The 23,077-nt window shown below is 38.3% G+C and overlaps 1 protein-coding gene across 2 annotated transcripts in view; it reads left to right on the forward strand.

Moving 5' to 3' along the window:
- COL19A1 (collagen type XIX alpha 1 chain) overlaps window positions 1-23,077 on the forward strand; it is a 349,696-nt gene that overhangs the window by 263,836 nt on the left and 62,783 nt on the right. For both annotated transcript variants that reach the window (XM_045057717.1, XM_045057718.1), the window contains exons 19-31: window positions 4,614-4,658; window positions 9,876-9,938; window positions 15,429-15,464; window positions 16,386-16,421; window positions 16,516-16,569; window positions 17,246-17,299; window positions 18,751-18,804; window positions 19,295-19,384; window positions 20,351-20,395; window positions 20,500-20,577; window positions 22,668-22,703; window positions 22,810-22,863; window positions 22,955-23,008. In XM_045057717.1, coding sequence (XP_044913652.1) covers window positions 4,614-4,658; window positions 9,876-9,938; window positions 15,429-15,464; window positions 16,386-16,421; window positions 16,516-16,569; window positions 17,246-17,299; window positions 18,751-18,804; window positions 19,295-19,384; window positions 20,351-20,395; window positions 20,500-20,577; window positions 22,668-22,703; window positions 22,810-22,863; window positions 22,955-23,008 — 699 coding nt within the window. The remainder of the gene's footprint in view (window positions 1-4,613; window positions 4,659-9,875; window positions 9,939-15,428; window positions 15,465-16,385; window positions 16,422-16,515; window positions 16,570-17,245; window positions 17,300-18,750; window positions 18,805-19,294; window positions 19,385-20,350; window positions 20,396-20,499; window positions 20,578-22,667; window positions 22,704-22,809; window positions 22,864-22,954; window positions 23,009-23,077) is intronic.

The following is a 23,077-nucleotide window of genomic DNA, read 5'->3' on the forward strand; positions in this document are numbered from 1 at the left end:
TGGATTCTGCTGAAGCAGCCACCTGTGGGAGGACAAGCAGCAGGTGACTCAGACACACCTCCTCCCCATTCTAACTTGAAGAGCCCACAGTCCCAGGAATCCTCAAAGGCAAGGGAATTGTCCTGTGGCCCCTGTATAGGAGTTGGTCTTTTCGCCTATAATTTTCCTTCTGTCTTCTGGAGGGAGAAGCTCAGGTATGAGAGACCTTGTCCCCACAAATCAAAAAGGGAATGGGGAAAAAAGGAAGTAAGGAATAGAGAAACTAAAGAGTAAGGTTGGGAACAATATGTAAATGTGTTTATGTGTATTTTTGCACGCCCACTTGAGGCTGCAAAGAATAAAAGGTAGATTTCCCTCTCCATCACAAAAATAATTTACAAACAGCTGCTCCCACTCTGTGAGATTGTTTGCACGGAGCAACAATGCTGAGAATATTCCCCTTAAGGAAAATCTGCTCACAATCCAGCAAACTGCTCTTCATTGTCTCTAACTCTGGGAATTTTAATAAAAATTTGATAGGCTCTGTCAACTGCTAAAGCCATCGGATCCAGAGCTTCTCACAAGAGTCTAGATGGGGAAAAAAGTATCATGTGTGGAGGCCAAGAACGGGCGGATTTTACATCTGATAATTGTTTTTAAAGATCCACATTGAAAATGCACAGTTGTGTGATCTTCCATCGTCACACTCGGTGCAATTTGCAGAGAACCAGTCTCAGCTTTTGGAGATTGATGCTGCGCCTCCCAGCAGCCAATCTTCTGGGCCCAGAAGATTCAGAAATCAAATTTAAATCCTAACGTCCTATGTCTTCCTCCCTATGAACTGTCTCTTGTGGTCCAATCTATACATGCCCAGGTACATCCCCTTCTTTCCAGAGAATACCTTCTCCAAGTCACATGTAATAGCTTGAGTCTTCCCAATTGCCTGACGTAGGTTTCAAAACTCTCACTCATCACTTCCCATAAGAGAACAGAGGACAAGTTCCGACATCGCCAAATTCTCTTTTTTTAAGTTTATTTTGAGAGAGAGAGAGAGAGAGGGAGCATGAGCCAAGGAAGGGGAGGGGCAGAGAGAGAGAGAGGGAGAAAGAGAATCCCAAACAGTTTCCTCTCTGTCAACACAGAGCCCAATGCAGAGCTCGTTCCCATGAACTGCAAGATTATGACCTGAGCTGAAATCAAGAGTTAGATTCTTAACCAACTGAGCCATATAGGCAGCCCTGACTACTCAAATTCTTGAAATGGCCAGGCAGATTAGCACCCCCACACCACAACCCTCATCACATCACCACAGGAATTTTTAAATAAACACATTTAAAATGATGCAACTATTACATTTATTCAAAAGGTGTATGAGAACCCGTTCAAATGACATGGCTCCAGTGTACAAATGACCTAGTAAAATTAGAACAGTATCTGTGGCAGAATGCTAGATTGCAGAAACACAAGGACTATGTTTCTTATTATTTCTGTAGAGCCAAGTAATTGTCTGGTGAAGTTAGTTTGGAGAAAGTAGAGAGCAAGATCTCACATGTCAATGCTGCTGAAGTTCAAGTTCACATCTGCCTTGCTTAATGTTATCCCAAGATTGGAGGACAGCTCCAGAGGCCGCTGAATATCCTTGATTAGATGGATTTCCTGGTCTAGCTATTGAATGAAGCAAACATACGGTGCTCTGATGGGCAGTAAATAGCCCTGTTTTTCCTCTGGGTGTAAAAGCCACCAGAAAAAAAAAAATCAAGATTTTAGAACAGTACAGCATATGGATAGAATAATATGAGCTGGTGCTATAGATGCAGTTTTTCATCCCAGTCACAGCGTCTCTGATATCCTGTAGGGTGCTGAGAGGTGTGATGGGAGAGGGATCTAAACCAAGATGCTGTATTGTAATATGATCTCACCTAGATGCACTTTGGGTGCTCTTCTGCGCTGCAATTCAAGAGCATGGGACCTCCCAATCCAAAAACCATCTCTGGATAACTCATGTCTTACACCAAAGCATGTTCCAGCTTTCCCAAAAATGTCCTACCTTAAACACAGCCAGGGAGAGGTGCTGATGGGTTGTATACACTGATTGGCATCATGTCCAAATGGCTAGTATTATCAGAAAATGCCTCAAATTTGTTTTATGCAGGTTGCATCCAAGCGACCTATCATTTTGGAACTGCTGATTCTTTATGTATGTGTGTACATGTCTTAGGGTTTCATATCTCATTTTCAAGTATGTCCCTGTAATAATTTACAGCTCAGGATTTTGAGAATACAGTTTTTATTTTCAATTTAGACATTTCAGATGAAAGTTAAATAGGAAAAAATGAGAAAATGTCTGTCACAAGACCAACAGTAACAGCAGTTATAAACTACTTATTTTTGATTGAAGTAGTATGAATAGCATGGAAGGCATATTTGAAATGTCAAATTATAGTAACAGTGATCTGAATGAGTGCCTCTGGATATTTTTGTTGTTTAAATGTTCCCCTAATTTTGGTGTGCCTGAGTGGCTCAGTCAGTTAAGCGTCCAACTCTTGATTTCAGCTCAGGTCATGATCTCACACCTTGTGAGTTCAAGCCCTGCATCAGGATCTGCACTGACAGCATGGAGCCTGCTTGGGATTCTCTGTCTCCTTCTCTCTCTGCCCCTCCCCTGCTCGCATTCTCTCTCAAAAATAAATAAACATTTTTTTAAAGTTCCTCTACTTTTAATTTTTTCTATCAACACAGATATTTTATTTTATTTTTAAGCTTATTTATTTTGAAAGAGAGGGAGAGAGAGAGAGCACAAGCAGGCTCCATGCTAAAGCATGTGGAGCTCTATTCAATGAATGATGAGACCTGAACCAAAACCAAGAGTCAGATGCTTAACTGACTGAGCCACCTAGGCACCCCAACACATGTATTTTAATAAAAAGATTTTAATGAGAAAACACATAAATTCGAATTATAGGCTTATTTATTCAACAAATATTTGTTGAATGTTTCCTGTATGTTAAGTACTGTGATAGGAATGGCGCATTCAATTCCAGGTCATCAACATTCTAGTGTAAAAGATGCAAAATTCTTTACACAAACACAAAATTAAAAATATTGGTAAGTATTATGAAAGAAAACTACAATATCCAATGAGAAGATGAGAGGGGAACCTGTCTGGGAGACCCACAGGAGGCTTCCGTGAATGGCATCTTCTAATACTTGAGACCTGAGGGATGATGAATAGTTGCTAACTGGACAAAGGGTGAGGACAGAGTGATGACTTAAAGGGTGAAATGGGAAGTACCTTTCTCCATTTGAGAAGCTAAAAGAAAGCTGTTCCAGACGGAAATTCTGAGGGAGAGCAGTGGCTACCATGATCCTGTAGAGGAAAATGAGTTCAGGTCAGGTGGGATTTTGATGGCTTTATAAAGGATTAGAAGGAAGGGGCTCAGGATATCTCTCTGACTTTATATAGAAAATGTAGGTGTATGGGGAGCAAGACTGGATTATCGAATGCCAGTTAGGGAGCAACTGCAATAGTCCTGGCAAGACATGATGATAGCTTACCTGGAGTGAAGACAGGTAGTGTGAAGAGAAGAGACTTGGGGAACAGAGAAACCAGGCTGGATGACTGATGGGACTTGAGGAAGAAGAAGGAGGGCAGTGTTAACAATGATAGCCAGAGTGAAGAAGGAAGACTTCTATGGAAGGGAAATTTTTCAGATTTTCTTTTTTTCCTTGGTTTTCTTTCTTTCCTTGATTTTTTTCAATTGTAAAATGAAATTACTATGCATTTTAACAAGTAACTATAGAGATACATTCGGAAGAAGTCAATTGTTATTACCCCACTTCTGGGCTAATGAATGTTAACAGCGTGATGTAATACTCTCATCTCTCTCTCCCATATATGTGTGTATTATTGTATTTTTTAATTTCCATTTGAAACTCTTGAATATAAATTTTTTTCTAGAATTTACAAGTGTATACAGCAAGTAGAAAATTTGATACATAGGTCAAAACTCAGGAGATGTGTGCTGGGTTTATAAAACTGTCCATCTTTGTATAGATGATACCGAAGCCATGGGAGCAAAGAAGTATGCCCAGGAGAAAATGTTGAGTCACAAGAGAAAAGAGTCTGGACATAAGTCCTGAGGAAATCTAACCTTTACCCGTTAGGTGAGGAGAAAGAGGACAGGTCAGAAAAATAGGAAGATACTAGGAAAGTGAGGTATTATACAAGTCAAGAGAGTGTAAGTGCAACCAAGAGGTTAATTAATGGAAAGTCCGTTACAGTGAGAAATAAAGATATCATTAACAATGTTACAAAGTCATGTCAGTGGAGTTGTTGGTGACCAAGTAATGTTGCCAGGCATTAATTTGGAGTAACGACAGTTTGCCCTTGGAGGTGTGGTATTTCTCCCGAATCATCTCCTGTGGGGGGAAGTCACAGAAGATAGATAGTATCTCCAAAATTGGAGTTTTTCAAGAATATTTCACAGAAGGTGAGAGAGGCAAAAATGATTGAGATGGTATTCATAAAAAGCTGTTACGGCACTATTATCTTACTATATTTTTAATGCAGGGGCTGAGTGTATTAAACATACATGGACTGTTTTTGTATTTATATTTGTCTTATGTTTACCTAGGGAAACCTTGGTGACTATGGAGCTGGTAGCCCAAAAGGAGAGAAGGTAATCAGATTTGCCAAAGTGAACAAAGCAACCGGGGTTTTACATCTACCTATGCATTCACATGTCAGGGGCAGTCCTGCTGCCACACGGAGTTCTGTCCCTGGGGAGCCCGGCCTGCAGGGGGCGCAAACCTCTCCGCCTCCTGACCAGACAGCGGGATTAGGCACTGAGGATTTGCTCCTCAGTGAAGATTGCTGAATAGCAGTTGGCTACAAGGAAGAGGAAGGGGAAATAGCTGGAACAAGGGAAATGAAATTGGAACACAAGCTTTGATTCATAAAGCGATGTTTCATGAATCTGTGCAGGTGGCAAAAAAAAAAAAATTGAAGACCCCCTTTAGCAAAATGCCTCAGGCTCAGGCTCCCTATTTTTGTGTCATCTTAAGTACCCATACATAAACCATCATGGGGGCATTTTTTGGTGGAGTTTTATAATGTATAATCATTATTATTTCAAAACAGTTTTAAGATTAAAATGCTAATAAATTTCTATTGCATTTCTCCTCGTCATCAGTCACTGGTTTAATTATGTGAGCTGTGAAGATAACAGATTCACTTGCCCATTCAGAAAGATGTTTCACTCTGATTTGATTCTGAAATTGTGATGACCTTGAATTCAGTGTGAATGTACCATTGTCAGGAAAAAAAAACAATGCACATTAAACCTACAGACAGAGATGAGTAGGTCTGAAAATACTCCGAGGGAATGTGTCCTGTGAGTGCTACTTTCATTCATTCACCCAGTAAAAATTCTCTTGATTGAGAGCAGGGTATTTCGACATGAATTCGAGAAAATATGACTTCTGCGCCTTATAAATCAGTGCAACCAATCTATTCAAAAGACCATACATCTATCACCAGAAAATATTGCTAAAAGATGGTCTCAACAGAAACTAGAAACTTCTTTTAAATTGACCGTTGAAAATGAAATTTTCTGCAAAAAAAATAAGTAGAACCTTGACATTCTTAAAAAGATATCCAGAAAGTATTGATTATACAGCAATAATAAGGCATTTATGTGTCTAGGATTGTACGGGTAGTACATTAGCATTATTTTCTGTAATCAAATAGCTTACAGAATTCCTACACCACCGTGACAAACACATTACATTTTAAGCAATTACTACTGCGCACATGTGGGCTAATGGGGGAAAGAAAGAAAGCCACAAAGCTTGTCACATAGGACAGCTGAGCAAAGAAGAGTGCTGTGGCACTTTTAAAGTATTTAAATGATGATTCATTTATTGAAACAAAACAGCTGGCTTCTGTTTTGCTATGTTCATTAGGAAACATATGTTACTTAGGAATTCTTAAGACCTCAATGATGAGAAATTTGATTCTGTAAAACAGGTGTATTTCAAACTCTAAGGACCTTTTCTATTGCTCAAAATCTTTTCTAGTTGCTTCAGAATCTTAAGTGGAATTAGAAAAAGCCAGTGGTATAACTGTTCCCTCCTCCCACCCAGAGGAATAACCTAGAAGAGTCTACAGGGAGCTTGATGCAGTACCTGATATAAATGTACATATGAAATGATTTGTAAGAATTCTAATTAACAGGAGAAAGACTCTGCCAATAAATAATGCATAAAATAAACTGAAAGACACTCTTCCAGCACTTGCTGGAAGAGTAAGGTCACCTCTACCTCTACCTAAGGTACTAAATGGTTAGTATCTGTTATGAATCAATACATTCATTTTTTAAATTATAATGTTGTTCATGGGTCACCATAATGAGAATTTAAACCTCCTTCAAGCTGCCCTCACAGATCTTTGCTTGCACCTATAGTGGACCTTGGTAATTCTCAACCCTGGCTGCACATTGAGATCACATGGGGAGCTCTTAGAAAATACTACTGCTCAGGCTTTACGCCCAGAGACTCTGATTTGCTGTGGAGCCCATACCTGTGGTTGACTTGGTGTCGAGTCTATATATTTGAACCCATGTAAATAAGTCTGAGGGAATATGTTTAAAAGTGCTTCAGATGATTGTAACAGGCAGTCAGGAGTGAGAACCACTGAGTGGTGGAAAGAACATGGGCTCTGGGGTCAAAATTCATTGTGCCATTAACTAACTACTTGTGAAAATCACTTCATTTCTCTGAGCATCAGTTTTCTCATCCATTAAATGGGCATAATTGTGTCTACACAAAGAGTTAATGGCCGGATTGAAATCAAATGAGATGAGATGAGCTTACCCCAAAACACAATACCTGACACATATTAAGCTTCCACTAAAGATTTGTTCCTTTCCACTCATTCACTCCAGACTTTCTTCTCACGAAGTGTCATTTCTCTGTCTTTGGTATTCATAGCTGTTGCCATCCTTAACACCTGGTCTTGTTCATCTTTGCACCTCCCACCATAATTTTGACAGAGAAAGGACCCAATTTATATCATTGAACAAAAGATTTAGTCAGAAGTACAACTTCAACACATAAGTGATTTGTTATTGCTGTAGAATACATCACTTCTCAACGCAAAATAGAATCATGAAAGCAGCCTACCCAAAACCCAAGCAGCAGAATCTACACACAGATCAACCCAGGCTTAGCGGCCACATCCTGTATCAAGAACACCAAAATACAGGGAGAAACACCAACGGACACTAGTGGCTACTAGTAACCAGAAGTAGAGACCATGGCAGCCATGTGACCAGGCGACCAGTGTTAAAATGATGATACCTGCTCTACAGCTTTCCTGAGACTGGCAGAATGTGGTGAAGGAATAACATGTTTACAGATTGGTTGAGGAGAACTACTCCTTTATATAGACAGTGGAATAAGGTAGCAGCACATCTAAGGACTACTATGAAATTAGGAGGTATCTTTTGGGGCCAACTGACAGGAGGAAAAAACTAAGCCTCAATAGCACCAGGCCTTTCAAATAGCTTTGAAAGTGTCAAATTAGAGGACAGCTTTTCCTGAAGCTCAGTAAATTCATCTGCCTTTCAACTGCTAGCCACAGTGATAAATCACTGAACATTCATTTTAAATATGAAAAACAACTCCTCATGTGTCTAAGATTCAGATATGAAATGCTTTTGTTTACAGAATTTTATATGAGGGAATAGGTCCCTAAGATTTCCTCTAAGTCCAGCCTGACCAAGTACCACTCAGAGAGATGGACCCATGCCTCTACTGGGTCCTTCCTCTACATTTCAATGGAGACTTATTTACATGGGTTCAAATATATAGCAGCTCTGAATATAATTACTCTTATTCCTTATATAATCCCCTCTACTTCCCCTTTGGTAGCAGGTAGATGTGACTTTAATAGTGATTTCTAGACCCCTTCCCTGATTTCTACTTTTATATTTTGCAGATTAGTCTAACTACTAGGCATGTTTTTCCTTCGCCCCTATGCACTGGGGATTTTAACACCTACCAGATGAGTAACAGGATGGTCACTCTGTACACCCTAATGCTCAGACAAAGCCAGTTGTTTATTTTCTCTTTACAACCAACAGCAGTTGGTTTTTTAAATGTGTCTACCAATTTCTCCCTCTTCTTATTTTGGATAGAATTTATTATATCTAGAAAAAAGAATAGTTTCTGCTACAGTGTGGTTAGTATAAGACTGGTGATGGTACATTAAATGTTTAGGTTCAAGAAGGAAAAATACATTAATAAAATCAAGATTAATTTTAAAAAATATATTCCACAAATCTAGAAGAACCTTTTGAAAAATGTGATCTTCTCTATCAATTGCACATGACAAACTCCATCTTCCTCTAGTGTAAAGTCATAAGATATTGATTTAGATAGAAATGTGGAAATAAGCCAACATTTTTGGGACTGTAATAAATTTTTATTTGAAGTATTTTGGGTGGACTGTTGTTTGAGGCTTCAAAATAAACAGATAAACACATCCATAAAAGGGGGAAGATATAGAGATGTGCACTACAGCATTTGTTTATAATAAAGAAAAGCTGGAGACAACCCAAATGCCCATCATTGGGGCTTGGGTAAACCCTGGTATATAGTAACATTATAGAATGCTGTCCTGTGGTTACAATGAGTGAACTAGATCTATATGTATCAATAGGAACGGATATTAAAAACAACTTTGAGTGGTAAAATGCAAGTTATAGGATATCATATACAAAAAAAAAGCTATTTATGGAATTTGTTTTAAATATCAAATAATATAATTGTTTATGATTACATATGTGCAGTAACAGTGAAAAAACATGGACTGAAAAATATAAACACTACATTCAAGAGAGTGGCTTCCTCTGGGACAGAAATAGAAGGGGAAATGTAGGAAATTTCTTCTTAGATTGCAAATTTTTCTATTACTTTCATTTGGGGTACCTGGTACACAGAGGTTTGACACGTTTGACTTTATGTTTTCTATATTTTTTTCAAAATAAAAAAATGTGTAAGAAAGGTGAAAAAGGTATATGCCCAGAAATACCATGGTGAACATCATTTTGCAAAAACACTTTTGAGGTTGGAAAAAAAAATCCAACATACTTCCAGTGACTGTATTTACTTTAACCATAATGTGATATTCAAGGATCTTGGTAGATGCTGAAAGGAAGCACAATGCTGGGATCCTCCAAAGTCTGACTAGTGATCTGTTTTCCTCCCACAGTATTATTTCTAAATTGTATTTTCTCAAAGTACTTTTTTATATGTCACATACAAACCCCTTTTCAAGATCTCTGACCAGAACATCTTATACATTCCTAAGCTGCTGTTACCACATGGACAAGAATGTCTTCTTTGTCCACAGCCAGTCATTTAAGTGATTATATCAATGCTGGAAACAGCTGAGAGACTCCCTTTTCTTCCCATGGCTCCCCACTCCTCCGCCTAAAAAAAGAAAGAAGTGTCTGAGATAAAATGAGTCTTGGATTATTGTCAGTTAAACAATCTGATGTCTTTAAGATCACACACACACAAATTTTTTTTGGCAAAACAGGACAAGATTATATATTTTTCTTCTCTGAACATCTTTCCTTGAAAAATAATTTGTTTCACATTAATTTTGAATATCATTATGAATATTATGGATTTCTGAAAGAGCTAAAGGCATTGTGAAGTGCTGACAAATACATGATTATGCAAATAGTATAACTAGATTCAGAACTCCTCCTTGGACGACAATAGGTAAATTCCATGGCCAGAAGGAGCACAATCACTCTTGAATCTGAGAGTCACTACAGTACTCATCTGATCTCATGCAAAATCACTCTTCTGCTTTTTCTCAAAAGGGTGAAGCTGGACAACCGGGATTTCCAGGGTCCATTGGCCCTAAAGGTCAAAAAGGAGAATCTGTAAGTATTAACACTTTTAGGACAAAGGAAGAATATTCACAAAAATAGAATTAAAAGTATTTTTCCTAATCAGCACTAATTCCATGAACCTTGTTTGTCCCTGCCTTGGCAAACAATAGTCAATAAGATATTTGAGCAAATGCTCTATGTAAGGCATTAAGTAACTTAATCTTTTTTTTTTTTTTTTAATGAGATAGGTAGGCTATTATCACCCTTGTTCTTCATATGAAGAAACTGAGGCCAGAGAGGTTAAGCAACTTGCCCTAGGTCACATAGCTAGTGTGTTAGAGCTATGAATCACACTTAGGTAGACTAATTATAGAACACGGGGTTTAAAAATTACTAAGCTGCTCTGCCATAACTAAACATTATAACTATAATAAATAATAAAGTCAATATATCAAAAAACTGGAGCTAATACATCCAAAAAAATTAAAAACTTATATCTATTGCTGTCAGTATACTTTCTGAAGTTATTTTCCTTCCTTGGTTTTTATAAGGTCAAAGTGGCTTTGATCAGTAATACTGATTACTGAGACCACTTTCTTTCAAAACTTAATTCTTTTGTAAGGGGACAAAACCTAAATTATCATTTATACTCAAATAGGGCTACCTAAAGAGATTACGTGAATACTAGTCCAAAAATAACTTTTTAAAAATCCTGCTAAAAAGGCAAAGACAAAAACCCACAGCAGTCTGTAAAAATCAGCAAGACTCAGACTTAAATGCTTTATCTTTATATATATATATATATATATATATATATATATTATATATATATATATATCTTTATATATCTTTATATATATCATATATATATCTTTATATATATCATATATATATCTTTATATATATATATACCTTTATATATATCATAAAGACATATATATATAAAGATATATATATATATAATTTTTTTTTTGAGCACTGGGTGTTATACATAAGGGATGAATCACTGGAATCTACTACTGAAATCATTGTTGCACTATATGCTAACTAACTTGGATGTAAATTTTAAAAATTAATTAATTAAAAATAAATAAAACAATTTAAAAAGAACAAGAAAAAAAGTGTAATACTTTTTTAAAATCACTTTTCCCTGCTTCCTTACCATTGTGACTAAAGGATATAAGTTTACCAGGGATAGTGAATGCAGACGTCCCTAAAATGCCTGCATGCCAAACAGAAACAGTATTTAATATTACAAAGCCAAAATTTCCCTGTGCTTCCACTTGAAAATGTAGGCACCTTTGTCTATGACAGTAATTTTGCAGGCAGCTTTGGAGTCAATGCTGTTACCCAAGTAACGCAAGTTGTCCTCCCTGTAGGGGTCATGCTTGCCTTTGGTGTCCAGTCCAAGCTTCCATATTCAACTGTAGCAAGTGACAGTCTTTCATGGGATTTCCCAGCTTCATTTTTCCAAGAATGTCTGAGAAACTCACATTCCACAATTCCAGCCTGGTGATTGGTCCCCTCCATCTGCTTAACTATTCCTGATGCTCCACATTTGTTGACAACTCTTAACCATTCGTAACTGCTTCTCTAGGTCTACACTGTCTCCCCTCCACGCTTGGACACTCAAACTCACCTTTTAAACTACTGGGTGACACATGGCAGACCTGGATTTCAGATTTGAAAAAATTCTATTGGAAAAACAGGAAGGGCAGAAAAAAGGAACTTGGAATGGTTTAAGAGCAGTGCTTCTCAAATGGAAAGTGCATTTGAATCACCTAGGGATCTTTTGAAATGCTGGGTTTAATTCAGTAAGTCTGGGGTGGGGCCTGAGAGGCTGCAGTTCTCACTAGCTCCCAGGTGATGCTCATGCTGTTGGCCCTTGGATCATGCTCTTAGTAGCAATGGTTGGGGGACTTCACAGCTTCTAGGAGATTCGCTCTGGCTTTCTCTCCCACCACAGACGTTTGGGGGCAGCCCACCTACCCCACTGAGATTATCATTGGCCCTATCTGCCTTACATAGGAGAAACAGACTTCTTTTCCTTTTAACTTTTCTCTTTGCCAGTTCCCTCTTAATCCCTTAATTATTCCACGTCCCTATACAGTAGTCCCACCTGTTCAAGGAGGATAGGTGCCAAGACCTCCAGTGAATGCCTAAAACCGCCAATAGTACCGAACCCTATACAGTTGACCCTGAACAACATGGGGGTTAGGGGCACTAAGCCCCAGCATAGTTGAAAATCCACATATTGCTTTTGACTCCCCAGAACTTAATTACTAATTGCCTACTGTTGACCAATGAACAACTGATTAACACATATTTTGTATGTTATGTGTATTGTACTGTATTCTTACAATAAGGAAACTAGAGAAAAGAAAATACTAAGAGAATCATAAGAGAAAATGCATTTTACAGGACTGTACTATAAAAAAAATCTGCATATAAGTAAACCCATGCAATTCAAACCTGTGTTGTTCAGGGTCAACTCTATACACTGTTTTTTCGTATACGTACATACGTACATACCTATGGCAAAGTTTAATTTATAAATTAGGCACAGCAAGAGATCCTCAACAATAACTAATAGTAAAATAGGACAATTATAACAATATACTGTGATAAGTTATGTGAATGTGCTCTCTCTCAGAATATCTTGTACTGCACTCGCCCTTCTTGTGATGAAGTGAAATCATCAATGCCTACGTGAAGAGACGAAGTGAGGTGAATGATGTAGGTGTTGTGACATAGTGTTAGGCTATTATTGACATGATGATTCCTCAGAAGGAAGATCATCTGGTTCCAAACTGCAGTTGGCTGTGAGTGACAAATCATGGAAAGTGAAATCACAGATGAGGGGGAACTACTTTAAGATCTTGCCTGCCTTCCTCTCTGCCCCCCACATAAAAGAAACACATTTTTACAATGTTATGCAGAGTTTAGCCCTTTGTGGTCTCACACTTTCTTTCTTTCCTTTTTTTTTTAATGTTTATTTTTGAGAGAGAGACAGAGACAGAGCACAAGTTGGGGAGTGGCAGAGAGAGAGACACACACACACAGAATCTGATGCAGGCCGCAGGCTCTGAGCTGTCAGCATAGAGCCTGACATGGGCCTCGAACCCACAGCCCATGAGATCATGACCTGAGCTGAAAGTCGGACACTTAACCGACTGAGCCACCCAGGCATCCCTCTCACACTCTATTCCAGAACAGAATCTGGACCTGACTTAGCAAAATCACCAAAAGTCCCAAAAAGAGGAATGATTTTCATATAGATTTGAGTTCTGAACCATTTATCCTGAATGGCAGTTCCCCCCCCCCCGCTACTAAACATTTAGAATATAACTTTATGTGTAACATATCAGAGCTAAAATATACTTAAAGGAGATCATCTGGTTAAACCTCAGATAAAGAAAGAGAGGTTCTAAAAGGCAAGGTACTTGACCCAGATAGTGACCATTGGAGCTAGGACTAAATATCAAGTCTTGAGATAACCAGGCTCCTGGTTTTATCTTTTTATTATTGTTTTTTTAACCTGTTACTTTAATCAATATGGATTCACAGTGGCTCTAAATAAGCATGATATAAGCAATGTGATATAAGCAAATAAGCAGTTATAGAAGCAATGTGGCCCATGCTTATATCTAAATAACATCATCTCTTAAAAATCAAATCGAATTTTTTGAATTAAGGCTGAAAGACAAGATTATAAATAATGCTCTGATTTAATGTATAGCAATTAACCAATAATAAGAGATTAAAAAAATTAAGCTCTATTTATTTATTTTGAGAGAGAGAGTGTGAGCAGGGGAGGGACAGAGAGAGGGACAGAGAGAATACCAAGCAGGCCGTGCAGAGCCCGATGTGGGGCTTGAACTCATGAACTGTGAGATCATGACCTGAGCTGAAATCAAGAATTGGATGTTTAACCAGCTGAGCGACCCGGCACACCAACCAAAAATAAGAGATTTAATCGTGTTGGCTAGATATGGGGCATAACAGGGTAGGCTAAGTTATGCTAGGTAACACATTAACCCTGAAATGTCTGTGGCTTAATGCAAGAAAGATTATCTCTTGCTCATGCTGCATGCCCAGCATGGTTGGGTTGGGAGGAGTGGGTGTTGACCCTCACTGCATTCAGGTACCAGGCTGATTACCCCATGTAACTCAGCCATCTGATATACACAACCTTCTCAGTCACCACTGTGGGGAAAGTGGGACTGGTACATCAGGACTGGGCTCCTCCATACCTCAGCCTGCAGTAACACATGTTACATCTGCTCACATTGCATTGCCAATACCAGCTGCCTGCCCCTGGGTAACTGCAAGGTTGCTGGGAAATATGGAAGAGAATAAGGTGAGCCCTCTAGTCCTGAGCACATAGGACATGAGGCGCAAACCACAGAGGTTTATTTACTAACCACTTATCTCCCATTAGTGATTTGTTTAAAAGACCAGCAGTCCCTAAGAGGACCTTTAAGCATAGTATTATTTACCTATGGTTCTCATGTTTTCTCTTGACTTTCATACGCAAGAGAAAAAAAAATTTTGATGTATGGTTTCCATCTTATTGTCAATTCACTCATTTCAAATAATAAGTAAATCAAATTACAAATCAAATAAGAATGAGTAACCAAAGCCTGGGTTTGAATTCAGGTTGTCTAGGTTTAAATCCTGAATGACCTCTCACTGGCTATGTGACTTGGGGAAATTACTTAACTTCTCTGTGCCTCATTTTCCTTATCCGTAAATGGGTGTTCTAATGGTACCTACCCCAGTGACACATAAGAAGGAACTAGAACAGTGATTAGATCAGTGTTTGATACATTATGAGGATTTAATGAACATCAGCTATTACTGTTATGTCTGCATAACTTTAAATTCTCTAATTTAATAAACTTTTACTGGGCACCAACAGTACACCAGAGATACTATGATAGTTGAGATCAATTAAATCCCTACATTCACAGAGTTTATAGGCAAGATAAACAAGGAGACATAAAATGGGTGAGTGCTATTTTAGGGGAAATAACTCAGTTACGCAGAACCTTTCTGAGTCTCTTTCCTCATACTTGAAATGGGACCATATCTTCCTCACAGCACTGTTGTGCAAAGTAAATGAAATCGCATACATGTGACTTGAGGAACAGAAAAGCTAATGAGAGAAAGCCTCAATATGTGTGTTTGGGGGGGGGGGAGGAGGTGCAGGGAGAGAGAGAATGTGATCAGCTTCTATGTGAACCATGAAAAAGGAAGCTTCAGCCTTGGGCAGCATTCCAATTTGTTCCACTCAGGATTCTCAAAATAGTATTAGAAAAATTAACTTACTGTTCACTTGGGAATATGAGTTTTTTAATTAATTCTCATATGCTCCCTTTAAACTGCGCAAAGCAGACTGTGTGACATTCTGAGTCATCTCAGGGACTTTTTTGCGACAGAGGCCTGAGTTTGGCCTGCAGGATTCATCCATATCCAGTTTTGGAGAGTTTATTTCCAAAAGTGTTTATAATTGCTTCTGTTTTCTACCCATTTTCCTAGGGGGAAGCTTTTACAAAAGGTGAAAAGGGAGATAGAGTAAGTGGATGTTTTATCACTATCTTGTGTTTTCTACTTCATCGATTTCTATCTGTCTGATTTCTGGTATGTTTACTGTGGAGTCTAATAGATTTGATAAAATAACCTCTCTGAGCATTTTACTTTTTCCTCTGTGATTTTTTACTCTTATTTTGATAAATGAGAAATTTTAAACCTTGTTAAGTTTTATCATTTGATGGCACCATTTGGCTTAGGTAGTGTATATTTTCTTTAACCATTACTATTTGTAATGGGACATGAATGTCTTGAAAGGTACACACTTAATATATCTAAAATATAAAATTAAAATATAAGATACAGTTTTTTTCAAAAATTCTGTTAATGGTACAAATTAAATTTATCAAAGGGGGTGATTATATCAAAAGGATCAATAATAAGTCATGAAAATAAGAAAAGCAAACTCATTACAGCCAATATTGTACTCTTTTATGTAACCTTAAGTTTTTTTGTTTTTTTTTTCATTAAGTACATATACCCAATAGTAGAATCACCATGACATATAAACTTAAATTCCACTCTTTCTTTTCCTTCTTCATCTGAGGTTTTAATTCACTGAGATATAGGATGAGCTGGTGGCAAATCATAACAAAGTCAGCTAAGTAGAGAATGCAATGATTGCTAATGAGATATAATTGTAGAGTCAAAATGGATACTGGGGAGAAAACTATTATAAAGAAGAAAGAAAATAGGAGTTATTATTTACTTGATATCAATAAGTATTTTAAATCATGTTTTAGAGTGACCCCCTCCTTGACTTCATCATGCTGTCCATAATCTCCCCCTTTATTCTATGTTAATTAGTAGAAATGCAGATGAATTCAAGTATTAGAGATGCTCATCCCCATCTGAGTTTAAGCATTACATAAATGGTTGTTTTTTTGTTTTTTTGTTTTTTTACAGGGAGAACCTGGGATAATGGGATCACAGGGAATAAAGGTAATCTCATAACCTTCTTTATGGCATCTCCAACCTAATGAGATTGTGAAGATTACATTAACCATTTCACTGTCCTTCCCATCCACATGTTTAGGGCGAACCTGGAGATCCTGGTGCCCCCGGTTTAATAGGAAGTCCAGGACTAAAGGTATATAAGAAATAACTGAGTTAAAGAGGAAATAATTTTGGAGTTATAGCCATTTCTGTACAAAACAAAGTGCTTTGGTGTGCCACTCATTTTCTTCACAAACGTTCCCAGAGATTTTATCATGTTGCCATGGTGATTTCCCCCCCTATTGGCTGCATTTATTACACACATAGTAATTGTGCTTTCTGGTTCACAGTAAGATTTTTAAACTCTTTTTCAAAGCATATTCACAATAGCATCCCTAAACCCTTTATGAGTAAATAATGTGAGCGAAACCTATGACCCTGAACTATATCCTTAAAATGAACAGGACTTAAGATTCAATTTCTAAGCCCAAATTATGCAGCTCTGAGATGCTTGAGTTCCCCATGTGGGATTCCGCGGGGGTGTCCCAAGAAAGACCAGCTGTTGGGAGGTGCAGGAGAGATGTGATGCGCTCCCACCAATGGGTGAGGGAGGTTATCATGGCCTCACTTGCTGGTGGGAAAAGACCCATTTAAATGAGAACATCTTCAAACTATCTTTGTCAGCCCAAAGCACATTTCAGAATTATTCAGAGAAGGTAGGATGGTAGAAAGCCCGTCTTTCTACAGATGAAGTTCATACCATGTTTTATATATATTCAAGGACAATCTGTTTTTTAACAAAGTTGAACTACATATCACCTTTCTTTTAGGGTCAGCAAGGACCTGAAGGCTCTATGGGACCCAGAGGACCACCAGGAGATATTGTATGTATAGCAAATACAGGTCTCTTTGATATGTGGAAATTAAATCGATGTCTTAAAGAATGTCAGTATGTTTTCATGTGACTGAGTTGTACCACCTTTTCCAAAGACATGGGTCACATCTACTGCCAAGACTGATCAAACCTAGTGTCAGGGGTTATCAGGAAGGCTGCTAGCACCTTCATATATTCATATGAGATCCTTTTGAATATCATTAGCCTAATAAATCAGTCTTTGGAAGTCAGGTTAACTAAGTCATCATTTTGGACATGCTTGTCAGAGGTGTACCAACAGTAGCGAAGACTGGAAACGTCAAAAGAAATAAGGAAAACCAAGAAAGAAAGAAAGCATTTTCATTATGCATGACTTTGGCTCAATTCTCTATCCAAAAAAAGGCACTTCCAAAGCTTCTGTTACTGTTTTATTGCCTCCAAAAAGAGCAAATCTTTTAGCAGAAAATATTTCTATAATGCCATTGGAAGATGGTCCTCAGGTTGCATTAGAACCTAATTCTAGTGGTCTCACTATCCTCTGTTTGTCTGTCTCTCTGTCTGTCTGTCTGTCTCTCTCTCTGTTGTCCTTTAAATGCATTTTTCTATCCATTCCCCCACTAAGCCTTTTGTTCCTTGGACAACCTCCCTAGCCTGGCCTTCTAACCACTTGGGAGCTAAGATTCACCATCAGTCCTCACTTGAGCATAACAACAGAAATGCTTGGCCAAAATTTCTTGGAAACTTATCTCTATGTAGCCACAATTCCAGCACTTTCTATGCAACTACTGGAATCTCTCCTTTTCCTATCATCTTGGGAACAGTCCCATGACCTCTTGCTCTATTCTCTATGCTTCTTGACTGCGCCTCCAGAGGTCTTTCTGTGCCTTTGTTCTGCTTGTACTTTGAACATTCAGTTTGTGGGCAAAGCTTTTTCTTGCGCCCCCCCCCAAGCCATTTAATGAACCAATATAGGTGTACCTTACGGAGAGATCTCATGAAAAGAATAAAATGTTGGTGGCACAGGTGGAGCCGTAAGTGACCAAGAGTGAGATGAAGTGATAGTAATTGGAGCTAAGAAAGAGAATAAAATCAAAAGGGAAAGAGCCGCTGTTGCCAAACATAATAAGGGTATATCTTCCTGTTTACTCCATTGTTGTTCTAAATAGTGCTGTGATGCTACCAACCACCATCCCTTCACCCTTTATTGGCGATAATATGAATGGGGCGTTTGGTTCAATTCTCCCTTAGTTTCTTTTCCATTACCTCCAGGTTACGTCACTTGAAACAACAAACCACATATTTTCACCAATGTGTTTTCCTTTTTAACAGGCCAAAACCAACCCATCCTCTTATAGTTTACATGTTACAATTCTGTTCTCATGACAAAGACTCACAGATAGATATGTTCTCATAATAAGAGATATTCTAATTGTTCTTTCCCATTAATTCTGAATTTTCTAGGGATTGCCAGGAGAACATGGTATCCCAGGAAAGCAAGGCATTAAAGGAGAAAAGGTATACATTTTATGCATTGAGTAGCTAGGTGGGAAGGAGAGACAGAGGATCAGAAGGGCACTGCGATTTGGGAGGTGGGGGTGGGTAGGTGCGGCAAAAGGATAAGACAAGGCTGCCAGGATTGTGCAAGGGACGTACAGACACATATTAATTGTTGAACCATTACTGGAAAGGAACTTAAAGAAAACATGAAGATCATCTGAAGAACTTTCTGAGTAGATGCTCTTTTTGTGCATACATTTATACACACATATATTTATACATATGGCATGATACTGCTAAACTTGTAACATACCTCACCACAAAATCTAAGTGCGCCTAAGATAATTAGAACAGTGCCTGACATGAATGAGGCCCTCCATAAATAGGGCTGAATGAGTGAATGAGTGAGAAAATGAAGTTTGGCTACAACTTGAAGCAATGAAAACTGCTGCCTCCATAGCTCCCACCATGAACCTGAACAATGACATAAGAATCTTCTTTTCCTCAGGGAGATCCAGGTGGGATTATAGGCCCTCCTGGGCTTCCAGGTCCCAAAGGTGAGGCTGGTCCTCCAGGGAAAAGCCTGCCAGGGGAACCAGTAAGTACCAGCCCTTTTACTAATATTTCCCTTGAAAGTTCATTTATTACCCTTCATGTATTCCCAGGTTCAGATCACAAGTATAGGAATAAGTTGAGGTCTTCAGAAAACAAAATATTCATCTTTTTCTTTAGATAAGAGATCTAACTTCTTTGGAAATTTGATGCAAGCAAAGGGCTCTCTTCTGAGAAAATGCACATACCCATTTTACATACATTTTTGAAAGATTCATAGGCCTCCCTGAATCTTCTGCATGAACTCTTTAGGGATCTATGGAGCCTAGTAAGATACACTAGTTTTAAATCATAAACCTTCCTAGGATGCTATGTTAAAACAGAAAAGCTGCCTGAAATTTTCTTTCCAGAGGCTCTGCAGGCATGGCCAATGATGGTCATATGCAGAAAATGTCCTTGTGGCCCAGGCTATTTCCAGGACATAACAAAAACTGAATAACTGAAAAGTCTAAATAACCAATAAGCCTATTTCACATGCCTTTTTTTTCCTCCTCTTTGACTTTTTATATTAATTATTGATAATAAATAGTTCTCAGTATTAGATGCCTTATTTTAAAGATAAAAACATCTTCTTTATTAAGTGTTAAATATTAATTCCAGTGTAGTTAACATACAGTGTTATATTAGTTTCAGGTGTATAATACAGTGATTCAGCAATTCCCTGTATTATTCAGTGCTCATCATGATTAAATGTACTCTTAATCTCCATCACCTATTTCACCCATCCCCCACCCACCTCCCCTAAAAATTAAAACATCTTATATGTTAAAGTAACTATACAAAAATCTATAACCTGGTGGAAATCTGTATTTCCTGTTCCTTATTCTTTTATAGAAAAGGGTTTATTCAAGAAAGATGAAGAACAACAAAACATTTTTGAGTTATAACTTCTAAGATGCTTTTAATGTTTTTAGAAAAAGAAATGTATTTATATCCTTTTTTTTTATTGTAGGGATTAGATGGAAATCCTGGAGCACCTGGTCCACGTGGGCCAAAGGTATTAAAATATCATAGATTATTTCTAAAGAATTAAAAATAAAATACAGCCTGAAATTTTTTGTCCCCTGACCCTCGCACTCACAGAAGCCTCTCATTGCACAGGGTGAACGAGGACTCCCAGGTGTCCATGGTTCCCCAGGTGACAGAGGTCCCCCAGGGCTGGGAGTTCCTGGCCCAACAGTAAGTGAAATTCTATCAAGCTTTTGAAACCCTGTCCATTCCAACAGTAAAATAAAACCCAGTGACAAATTTGAATAAGAAGAGAAAAATGAGGGGCGCCTGGGTGGCTCAAGTCAGTTGGATGTCCAACTTTGGTTTGGATCATGATCTCACGGTCTATGGGTTCGAGCCCTGCATCAGGCTCTGTGCTGTCAGTACAGAACTGGAGCCTGCTTCGGATTCCATGTCTCCCTCTCTTTCTGCCCCTCCCCCATCATTCTCTGTCTCTCTCAAAAAGAAAAATGAATAAACTTAAAAAAAAGAAGAAGAAAAGAGTGAAATGGTCAGAAGAGGAAATAGAAGTAAGCACTAATCAGAGAGAGAGGATTAATGAGCACTGGGGTTAAGTCACTGAGCACAGAGAAGGTGCTTACTGTTTGCTGACCCACAGATGCTGATCTCACAGACACTGATTTTGGATTAGGAGCAGTTATTTAACCCTTTGTTCCTCTCTTCTCTATTTTAAAAAGTACAAATGAATGTGTGTAAGATTGTACACATGCCTAAGATAGGGTTTTGTATATTACTGTTTGTTTTTAATGAAAAAATAAAAAGTGAATATTTAAAGTGAATGGAGTGTGTATAAATGAGATGATGTCAAAAATCTCTTCAGTAATATCTTCAGGAAGAGATAATAGAAGTTGTTTATAATAGTGAACACAAAGAATGGGCAGCTTTTAGTGCCCATTTTTTTAATGCCCAGTTTTCTTAGCTACAAGGACAGTGCCTGATAATAATGACCCCCATGTGCATACTTGTTGACTAAATAGTAATAAGAGATAAAACTTTTTATTTACTATGAAAAAACATAAAAGATTTTGGAATGAGAAAAGTAGAAATAAACACTTATTCTAGTGACATTAATTTGGGAAATTGGCCTTGTAATGAAGTTATCACAAAAGCTAAAAGAAGGCATAAATAGTGAATGGTTATATTGTATGTGATCGATTTTTCAGGGCAAGAATATAAAAGACCACTGAGATGGAAGATTAAACAAAGTAAAAACACAGATCAGGAAACCATTAAGGGAGTGAAAGAGATTGAAGCAAAAAATAAAAAATATATTAATAACTAAGGTCACAATATAAATAGAAAGGGAACAAAAAGTAGCTTTGACTAAAGCTACATATACATATGAATTCATATACATATGAATATTTATTTTATAAAATAAGAAAAGAGGAGCACCAGGGTGGCTCAGTGGGTTAGCTGTGCAAGTCTTGATTTCAGCTCAGGTCATGACCTCATGGTTCATTCAATCTAGCCCCATGTCAGGCTCTGCACTGTCAGCATGGAGCCTGCTTGGGATTCTCTCTCCCCCTCTCTTTCTGCGTCTCCCCTGCTCACATGTGCCCTCTCTTTTCTCTGTCTCTCAAATAAATAAACATTTTATAAACAAATAAATAAGAAAGGAAATGTTGGTAAGCAGTTACTGAAGTCAACAGCTGAGAACCCAGCCCTTTACTTACTTAGGTCATCAGTTCCTCCTTCCTCAGTCTGTGGTTATGTAACAGGGATAGAGCTATCGTCATTAGGTTCACTGATAATTTCCCAGCCTCCTCTTTATTACCCCAAATTCCAATTTTCTAAAGTAGAAAAGAATAGCTGATTGATGCTTTACTTTCTACTGCTGTCACTGAACACGGATTCTGGCAATTTCTTCAAATAGGGAAATGACTCAAAGTAGAAAGTAGAAAGCAGAAAGGAAAGGAAGTCCTGAGCTCATTACTTTATCAGGAGTTTCTGAACAGCTAGAATTTGGGTGCATTGTGTGTTTGTGAAGGTAGAGGAACACATGATGGTACTGAGAGAGACAGATATCCCAGGCATCTGAGCAAAGCCATGCTCAGGTTCCAAGCAACAGACATCTGGTTAAGTGTTTACCTGCCATCCAAAGGTCTTAGCCATCATCACAGGGAGTTTTCAGTGTGCGCAAGTTGGCAAGCCCTGTTGTTCGACTAAGTAAGTTACAATACATAGCTCTTGATCCGCTTGCATAATTTATGGGTATTTCTGGAGGAATTCTGATAATTGGATCTGATTCTACTCAGGGCTCGCAAGGACCAGCTGGAGAGCCAGGTATTCAGGTAAGCTACTTAACCAAGTTATTTGGCACAGCAATTCCAGCTTGCTTACTTGGGAAAAATTACTGAAAAACTGTCCCCATAAGTAACTATTTTCCCCCATTTCCAGGGTCCTCGAGGTCTCCCTGGATTGCCAGGAACTCCAGGGACCCCAGGGAATGATGTAAGGATGTATCTCCTCCTACCCACCACCCATTTTACTCTGCACCCGTGCCACTGTGCAAGGATTTGAACACAACGATTCTGTTTTTCAGGGAGCTCCAGGGAGGGATGGAAAGCCAGGCCTGCCAGGCCCCCCAGGTGACCCGGTATGTCAACAGACTGTGCCTGATTTATGTATCTTTAATGCACCCAGAAGCCAAATAGCCTACCGAGCA

This window comes from Felis catus, chromosome B2, assembly GCF_018350175.1.
Source record: "Felis catus isolate Fca126 chromosome B2, F.catus_Fca126_mat1.0, whole genome shotgun sequence".
Taxonomy (NCBI): Eukaryota; Metazoa; Chordata; class Mammalia; order Carnivora; family Felidae; genus Felis; species Felis catus.